Genomic DNA, 10,216 nt, shown 5'->3' with positions numbered 1-10,216 from the left:
TTGGCAGTCAATGCTGCACACGAGAATTTGACTCGTACTGAAGTGGTTAAGAAGATGCATTTGTGAGGTAATCAGATAAGTGTTTTTCTCATATTTGCTTAGTTGTTGGTTTGAATCCCACCTTCCTCTCCATTTAACAGCAGTGATTGTTACATTTCTCTGCAGTCCAAGTGCATAAAGGTAAAGGTGATGACTCAGCTCCAGGTATGTGCCTCTTGGCATACCCTCCTCACCTTATCCTAAGAACAAAATTGCACTGAAGATATAAAGTCACAGGTGGTAAAGGAGATATTTAGGGAGGCTGTCAATTCCTATGGAATAGCTGTGTCTAACTGGATTGCTTTTGACTCAGTGTGATGGAGTCCATGACTACTGTTCTTACCCAGGGTGCTGAGATAGAAAAGATGGTTGAATGGGTGTTACTTTGACTTAGCTATCCCTCACATAAGAGAGAGCCTTTGATGTGAGGGTAGTTACAAAAGTAATGCCTATTTTTTTATTCTGCACCAAGGGATCTGAGGGGATTGTTTATGGCATTGTTATGATGACTGAACCTTTGCACTCCTAATCTGAAAATTTCATCTCTCTGTTGCAAATATTGACGGTGTGACAGTCTAATAAAGTAACCCCTGTCTGGATGTGCATCAGAGGCAGAGTTGTCATTGAATTCCTCCACACAGAAATGGAATCCACTGACATTTAATGGTGCTTGGTAAATGTTTACAGAGCTGAGACAGTTCATGTCAGCAAAGTTAGGAGATAGGTTTGTCAATTCCAGAGTGGTGACAGAGATGTGACAATCCATGCTCAAGATGGCCATGCACAGGCCCTTGCTCATCACTGGGAAAAGTGCATAGAGAAGGGGATAATTACAGGGAGAAAAAAATTCTAGAGCAAAAATGTCTGCTTGTTTTATTGGTGCCACTCCCAATTTCATTACTCTTTAACTTTTTGAGTGACAAATAAAAAAAATAGGAGGCATTATTTTTGGAACTACCCTTGTACAACAGAAAGGAGTTGCAGAAGTTAAAAGTGATTAGAATTCTTCTTTGAGAATAATCTCCACTCATCAAAGAATGCTGTTGTAGCTCTGGTCCATAGAGCTATCTCTAATTAATCTAAGTACTGAATGCATATAAATATGCAGTCCATACCCTAGAGGAGGCTTGTACTTGGAAATTCTCATCCTTTTGTGGAGATAGCCCCTTGTACTAAACTATTTATCAAACAAGTCTAACAAGATCTTTAAACATTATCTTTATTTACAAGCATCATTGCCTTCACATTATGCTGTAAAAAAAACTTTTAATAAATAATTTCTACACATTCAACCATTCAAAATGAGGTCTTTCTCAGGGGAAATAAAACAATGACAAACTATACATAAATAAGATTATTCAAAGTACAGATTCTAACAGTAAGTATACAATGAAAATCTATTGTATTTTTTCATTATTTACATCAAAAGTTAATTTATTTAACAGAACTATATATGCTGTCTAAAAAGTAATTTACCATTTCAAATTTGTATTCATTCATAATAGCACTTGGTATATATGCCAATACACCTACAGCTTTTACACCTGATCCCTTACAGTTAGAAAACTGTAAGTATATTAACTCAATGAGTTAACACTTTTTGGCTTCTAGCATTTCAACAACTATTTATACTAAACATGCAAAACTATATTTATTAGTATTTTCATTTGACCTATAACCTTCATTCTCTTAGGCATCTGCACCATTCAGTACATCACACTTATGCATCACTCTCTGGTTCCGTATTAGCTTCTGATTCTTGCGATGTCTCAATTTTGACAGGCTGAGGCTCCTTATTGGTTTCCTCTACTTCTGGTTCATCAAGGATGAGGAACTGACCATCAGGACTTACTTGTGGGCTCATATCTGGGAGATTGGCAATGTTGGCCAAAAGCAGTTTCTGTAGGGTACAAAAGCTTGATCATCTTAAGAAGAAGAAGAAAAAAAAAAAAATAATAATAAAAATAAAAATAAAAATTACACTACTACAAAATATCCACTAGGTTTATCATAAATGATAATAAAAAAGTTAGTAGGTGAATGTGTGACAGTGGGCTTGGAGAATGACTGTGATGGGAGAGGAGAATGATAAAGTAAATGGAGAGATACGAGTTGTAATGAAAGACAAGAAGGCTGGAGAGACACCTGGGCTTGATGGGGATGAGAGGTGGTAATGGACATGGAACTGCCTAATGTAGGCCTTATGGTCTCTTGGAATCTCAATCTTCTATGTTCTTAATTTAAAGCTATGTTTCGTTGATGGCAAAAAAGAGACAGAACCCCACAAGTATAGTTCCTTCCCTTTATATTACAATTAAGTAAATACAGAACATTGCCATACTTACCTTTTCTTGTTCTTTTCTCTTTTCCATAGCCTTCTTTTCCAGGAGGCAATGATATGCTGTTTTGGCTGCTGTTCCAAGGGCATTGCATATCTCTATACCATTGACATCAGCCTCATAAACAAAACAGGAGAAGCTGCCTCCTGTGTGACCTGAAGAAGGAGAGTCATGCTGCCTGGTAATGTAACCGAATAATCTGAAAAAGAGTTAAAGCTACTTAGCTCTTCCTATATAAATACTAAATTACTTTATGATAGTAGACATATATTGCAATGTAATGAAAATTAAGATACAAACAACAAAAAATATTTTAAAGCAAAAGTTTAGAAAAATAATAACACACACATATATATATATATATATATATATATATATATTTATATATATACATATATATATATATATGTATATATTTATATGTATAATTGTATATATATATATATATATACCTGTATATATATAAATATATATATACATATATGTATATATATATATATATATATATATATATATATATATATATATACCAAAGTCTTTTTTCCTCCTTATAAGGGAGGTAGCCAAAATACAAAGGCATAAAAACCACTCCCACCCATTCCAACCCCAACATATTCCACTCACTTCTACCCTCTTCCCTCCCTCTTATCTTGGCACCTCCTGGATGATGGGTCATTGCTGCATCTCACTCACTGCACTGGGTCAGAAGCAGTGTTATAAGACACAGGACATCCACAGCAAGGCTGCCACTCAACATTGTGGGACAAGGTTTATACAATTGTTGGACAAAGAATAGAAAGGATAAACAGGGTGGCGGAGTATTAATTTTGACTAATAAAGATTTAAACGTAACAAAAATAACTGAAGGAGAAAATAAAGTAGAATCAATTACGATACAAGTTGAAAGCAAATATATGAAGAGTAAAAAATTTGTAGTGGTGTATGTGCCCCCAAAACACAGTCCTGGACAGAAAGTGATCATTCCAAACTATTAGAAGATACAAAATACGAATTAACTAATATACTGAAGGACAGAGGAAATATAGTAATTATGGGCGACTTTAATTCAAAAGAAATATGTTGGGAGGAAATGACAGTGAAGGGTGGAGAGGAACTATGGGGCAACATCCTGGTTGACATGACCATCAAATACACAATGACTCAGTGGATAAGGGAAAATACCAGATACAGAGGTAGTGAAGAACCATCAAGGCTGGATTTAATACTTACGACAGAGCCTGAAATTGTCGACAAAAATTATTACAAAACTCCGATAGGAAAGAGTGACCATGTACTAATAGAATTTGAGTTGAAAGAGCAAATGGATCAAACCAGAAATGATAAACATAGAATAGGAAGACTAATGTACAACAAAACAAATTTTGAGAAACTCAAAAAATTCTTTCGCAACAGGGATGGAAGAGATATGGAATATACTAAAAGAAATTTATAAATGAGGGAATGATTTTGCTTTCTTGGACTTACAAAAAGCTTTCGATAAGGTAATTAAAAAAAAATTATTAAGAAAATTAGAAAACATAGGAGGGATACAAGGCAACCTACTAAACTGGATGGAGGACTTCCTGAATGGTAGAAAGATGAGAGTAGTACTCAGAAGAAAATATTCAGATTGGAAGGTGATTAGTGGAGTTCCACAAGGATCAGTATTGGCTCCAATAATGTTTGCTATTTATGAGAATGACATGGATGATGATGTGGAATGTTATATGAGTTTCTTTGCAGATGATGCCAAATTGTTGAGGAAAGTAAAAACTGAAATAGATTGGGAACCATTAAAGGAAGACCTGAACAAGGTTTGGAAATGGAGTCTGAAATGGGAAGTGCACTTTGACATTAAGAAGTGTAGCATAATGGAGTTTGGAAAAGTAAAAATAGAATATCAGGTCACTATAAAATTGGAACTAAGGAGGTAAAGAAAGTGGAAGTAATTATCTCAAATGACTTGTCCTCTCATAAACAAATAAACAAAATTGTTGGAGAATCCTATAGCTTGATAAGATCAATAAAAGTGGCATTTACCTATTTAGACAAAGAAACAATTAAACATATATCAGTCATACTTATAAGGCCTAGACTGGAATATGTGGCAACATTATGGTGAGCTAGTACTGAAAAGAATATAAAGAAGATTGAAACAACAATCCAGAGAGCAGCCACAAAAATGGTTCCAGCACTTTCAAACTTGTCATATGAAGAGAGACTGGCTAAATTGGAGTTACCGACTTTGGAGCAAAGGGGAGAGAGGCGACCTACTGACCATCTATAGAATCATTAAGGGCACAAAAATAATTGATAGAGAGGACTTGTTAAATTGGGACAAGAGATACACAAGAGGAAAGAAACTCAAAAAAGATAGTTATAAAAGAAATCTGAAGAAGAACAGTTTTTCACACAGAGTGGCAGACACTTGGAACAAACTGGATGAAACAATAGTGTGTACAAAAACCATTCATGAATTTAAGAGCAAACTAGTCACTGCAAGATACAAAGGTGGGACACCACGAGCATAGCTCCCCTTCTCGTAAGATACAACTTGGTAAATACATATATATATACGTATATGTATATATAGAGTGAAACCTTGGGTAATAAACTTGATCCATTCTATGACTCCATTCTTAAACCGAAATGTTTGCTAACCAAAATGATTAAATCAAATACACCAAAGCACTAATGAGTTACCTAACTGTAGCATACAGGAAAGGAATAATGCTCACTGGGTCCTGTCTCCTATTCTCTAATTTTCTTATCATACCTAGCCTTAAATTCATGTACAGTTACCACTTAATCTATATCTTTGGTTTCCAATTATCATATTTAGATTTAAACTCATGTATTGTTTGAGCTTGGGCTATATCACCTTCTAAGTTATTCCACATATTTATGCATCTATATGGAAGACTGTATTTCCTCACATCCTATAGATATGTGATCTTAATTTGTTCCCATGACCTTTTAAAGCCTTCCCATCTGTCAATGCAATCTATCCCCTTTAGTGACCTGAATATTGTAATTATATCACCTCTTTCCCTTGATCTTTCAAAGTTGGGAGACCCATTGCTTTTAGTCTTTCCTTATATGGTTTATTTGCCAGGCTGGTGACCAGTTTGGTTGCTACCATTTGTATTCTCTTGGTACTGCTTATATATTTCACTCTATGTGGAGATCATACTACTGATGCATGTACCAGTCATGGACAGATCAGGGTTTCAATGAGTTTTTTCATCATCCCTTTATCCATATAATGAAAAGCCACTTTAATCTTCTGCAGCAGTCTATACATCTCCCACACAACCCTGCTGATATATCTGTCAGGTGGCAAGTTGTCTTTTATCAACACACCTGAATCTTTCTCCTTTTTTGCTTTTGTAAGGGATTCTCTTCCCAAGGATGGTCTTTTGTTGCTATTTCCCATTTACAGTAATATGCATGTTTTTGTATTGAATTTCATTCTCCAGTCTTGGCTCCATGCAAAAATAATGTCTAGATCATTTTGCAACAGTCTACAATCCTCATTTTTCACTCTTCTCATAATTTTTGCATCATCTGCAAACATGTTGGCATAGTTGTGTTATTGTACATTCCATCATGTCACTGACAACAAGAATCATTATTGGTGCAACTTCTGCAACTCCACTCACTACTGCTCTTCATCTTGACATCTTATCCTTTACTGCTGTCCTCATATATCTTCACTTAAAAAACCTTTCACATATTCTAGTAGTTTACCTCTCAGTCCTCCAGTGTGCTCTAATTTCCACATAAGTCAACTGTGAGATATTTTATCAAAAGCTTGTCAAGGTACACAGAGTCCACCCACCCCTCTCTCTCTTGCAGCATGTCAATCACTCTCAAGTAAAAGCTTAAAAGGTTCAACACACACAACCTTCTAGATCTGAATCAAAACTGACTGTCTGTCAGAATGTTTACATCTTCTAAGATATTTGGTCCATCAATCTTTCACAATCCTTTCACATAATTTCACTAGTGTGCTGGTCGGTGACACCAGCCTATAATCTAGTTTAGTTTCTTTACATGCTGTGAATTGTGAATTTGTGAATTGGTACCACATTTGTCCTTTTCCAATCATGCAGTAATATGCCTTCTTCCAACAAACATATAAAAATATTATAAATCTTGTCCACTAGTTGTTCCCTACATTCTTTAAGTCTCCATTTTGGGATTCCATCAGGTCCTGAAGGTTTTGTCACATCCAATGATCCTAAAAGATTGAACACTTCCCTCATTTCTACATCTATATCTTTTAAACCTGAACTTTTGCTACCCTTGCTTTCTCCAAAAATTGCCCTCTTCTGTGAAGACCAACTAGAAACTTTCATCTATTATTTCTACCTGAGTTGTGTGTGATGATTTAGTTTTCAGCTTTTGATGGGTTTTTACAGCTCTCCACATTTTACCATTAGTAGTTTTTTATATTTTGTTAGTTTCTCCCAGTTTTTGTTCTGTTTGTTGTTGTTTATTAGACTTGTGATGTTTCTATTTAATCATTTAAGTTGTTCTTTTTCTTGTTTTGTTAGGGTGTATTTCAGGAGGTGCTAAGATAAGAGGGAGGGTGGAGGGGTGTGGAGTGTATTCAGGGATGGAATGGGTGGGAATGATTTTATGCCTTTTTCTTTTTGGCTACCCCCCTTGTAAGGGGGAAAAAGCCTTGGTATATGTATGTATGTATGTAGGTAGCTGCTTCCTGAATAAGCTAACTTGGCAACACCCAGAAAACAAGAGGTGGCACTCAACATAGAGGGGATTAATCAAGACACACACCACTTCTTTACCAAAAAGATGCCATGATAAGATATCCTGGAGGCAGCCAGTATACAAGTGAAAATGTTACCCAATTTGGATACGGTTAAATAAGATAGGAGGCTTTAACCATTTCATGGAAGGCTGCCATGTAGATGAATAACCTGGTGGCAGCTAGGAAATAAGGTATAGTACCACCCATTATGGAACTGGTTAATTGAAACAGGTTATAACTTTTTACTAACAAAGGGGTACCATGGGAGCCATCCACCCAATATGGATGGGGTTAAACAAGATAGACAGTAACTCTTTTCCTACTAAAAGGGTGCCAGAGAAATTAAGAAAATAGCCTGATGCTTACTAGAATAATATGAAATGTGCTACCTAATATGAATGGAGTTAATGTCATAATACTACCACAAATGGGTGACTGAGACTGTAGTCTATGTGCAACATTTCTATGTAAATAATTTTTCTAAGACCTGACACTATTTACTTATTGTTTTCATTGTGTACAGCCCAGTAGGAGATGTCTGCCAGGAAATGTTGAAGTCGAGCTCCATTGGTCGCAGAGTCCAGTAGCAATACTTTTTCTGTACCCACTGAGAGCTGGAATTCACTTGTTGAGAAAACATTGTGAATTGCCCTTGCTGCTAAAATTCTCCTCATCACTTCACACAGCACATTCTGACCTGCATATGAAAAAAATTAACATTTTAACTTGAAAAACTAAATATGAAACAAAGATCAATGGAGTATTACAGTTCATAATAAAATAGAGGAAATGTCTGAAAATATTTATCAGAAAAATTCAATTTATTAAAAAAATTGTATTCTGTCCACACACACTATTTCTAATTCATCCTGAAGTAATTTACATGACAAACACAAACCATTTGCACTATGATTTACTAATCTTTGTCTATTGAAACAATTGTGTAAAAAGCCAATTTCATAATATAAATTTTGGCTTTCATTTTCTTGGAATCAGGGTTGTATTTAACTAAATGTTATTTACCATATTTAACTAAATGTTATTTACCAGACTAAAAAATACAGGAAAAGAGCTATGCTTGGGTGATTTTTTTTTTCTAACAATACCCCTAGTTTTAGAATCATGTATGGTCCTAGATTGGGTTATATCATCTTCTATGCTATTCTAGAAGTTTACACATCTGTATGGAAAAATGTATTTCTACACTCATGAGACATGTATTCTATTAATGCATTTATTCATTTATCTATGTTATTATCATTTGTTTTATCTACCTTACTTTTATTTATTTTTTTGTCTATGGCTTCACAATGCCTTCCCATCCAAAACCAAGTAATTCTCTATGTAGTCTGCCCACTCATTCAGTGACCTGTCACTACAATCCAGTCACCTCTTTCTCTTCATTCCTTTAACAAAGTCTGGTGCCAGTCTCTCCTCATATGAGTTGTGTCAAAATTTTTGAGGGGGTAGCCTGGCTAGAAGGTAAACACTGCGGGGTGAATAGGTTTTTATCTAGAGTTGAAGTTGGGCACCAAGAGTAATATGGCTTGCTTTAGTTGTGAGAAGGAGGGGGGAGAGAGATGGTAAAAAAGGTGGTGAGTATGCATTTCAAGTTGTGTCCCAAGGTGTTTTGCCAGTAGGGGATGGGGGAGGAGAAGACAGTGATGAAGGCAGCAAGCTTCGCAATGTGATGCTCCAAGGCAATCTGAATCTTCAGTGATTCCATCCAGCTTATATAATGGGTCTGGTCATGACCCATGCTCTTAACCACTTCAATACGGGACTTAAATCTCGCGGGCAGCAGCCAATGCCAGCCGTACGACGTAACGAAATAATATTCGCATCATAAAATATAGTCGCCGCTTATAGCGATCGTTCTCTCTTTCACCCGCGAATTTTGAAAACCACAGAGAATGGGATTAAGGGCGCATTTGGGAGAATGTAAAAACACAGGGGCGACTACAATAAATATAATCAAGACGCCGATATGGCAGCGTCGCGAATCCACTTGCTCCTCATGACGCCTACGTGTGCGGCACCGTATGGAAGGGGTTAATGGGATACTAGGGAAAAATGTTAATACCTGGAAAGCCAGACACAATATGTTTTCAGGCTGCTGATGTAGCCATAATGGAATGTATAGAGCTAGGTACTGCATGTGCATTCCTCAAAGAACTGCTGTCCATCCTTATGCAGCTGGCCAAGGTGCAGGAGTTTTCTTGGGACATTATGGGAATTGACAAGATCCATTTTAAGGCCATTGATCTAGCATAGATGGAATGTATGAAGCTGGTACTGCACATGAGTTTCCTCAAACCACTACTTGTGCTATCCATATGGCCGGGTGTTGCAAGTGATTCCCCTAGGGCATCGTGCAGGTTGAGGGGTCATAAGATACTGTGAGGACAACTCCCTAACAAGTTGTTTACAAGACTGGGAACCATTTTGGTCTCTATTTTTTGTGTTCTTTCAATCTTGTTTATATTATTTACTTTGTGCAGGGTGGGTCGTCCTAGCATGCATCCAGTAGCATCCAATGGTGTCCAATTGCATGAAATAATTATATAGTTAGACTCAACTTCAAAGTGAATATACTGTTACTGCAAATATTGGTAAATGTTTTTGGCAAGTTTCATGGACTTTGGGCCATTAACAATTAAGTTATTTGCACATGAGCTGTCAGGTTTGTAGCGTCCAGCAATCTACATACAGCCATCTTTGTTTCGATTCCATGACAAAAGCTCACATTTTTTTTTCTATCTTTAAACACCAAATATATATTATGCTGTAATGTGTGTAGTTTGTGTAGTTGTAATTCTATATGGAAGCTATAGACATACTACCATAAGTAAGACATGGAAGTAACACAAGTGCATTAGCCACAGTTTGCCCCCCCCCCCCCCCAAAAAAAAAAAAAAAAAAAAAAAAAAAAAAAAGAGAGACACCCAGAAGGATGCCAGGTTTCCTCACCAAACCAGGTCAACCATAGGACACACAGAAGTAGTACCAGGAAAACAAAAGACTCAAGCTTATAGAAGTTAAGAAGAAACATTACATAGAT

The 10,216-nt window shown here is 36.3% G+C and overlaps 1 protein-coding gene across 5 annotated transcripts in view; it reads right to left on the bottom strand.

The window, feature by feature from the left end:
- Positions 1-1,375: 1,375 nt before the first annotated feature.
- Positions 1,376-10,216, bottom strand: part of LOC143035720 (DCC-interacting protein 13-alpha-like) — an 86,160-nt gene continuing 77,319 nt past the window's right edge. For all 5 annotated transcript variants that reach the window (XM_076202605.1, XM_076202606.1, XM_076202610.1 and 2 more), the window contains exons 13-15: positions 7,657-7,852; positions 2,385-2,577; positions 1,376-1,939 (exon numbers count right to left, since the gene is read on the bottom strand). In XM_076202605.1, the coding sequence (XP_076058720.1) occupies positions 1,760-1,939; positions 2,385-2,577; positions 7,657-7,852 (569 nt within the window). In that variant the 3' untranslated portion in view covers positions 1,376-1,759. The remainder of the gene's footprint in view (positions 1,940-2,384; positions 2,578-7,656; positions 7,853-10,216) is intronic.

The sequence above is a fragment of the Oratosquilla oratoria genome, chromosome 19, assembly GCF_046742065.1.
Source record: "Oratosquilla oratoria isolate Oo_2021 chromosome 19, ASM4674206v1, whole genome shotgun sequence".
In the NCBI taxonomy this organism is placed as follows: domain Eukaryota; kingdom Metazoa; phylum Arthropoda; class Malacostraca; order Stomatopoda; family Squillidae; genus Oratosquilla; species Oratosquilla oratoria.
Note: the sequence above shows the minus strand (reverse complement) of the source record. Positions and strands in the feature narration are given on the sequence as shown.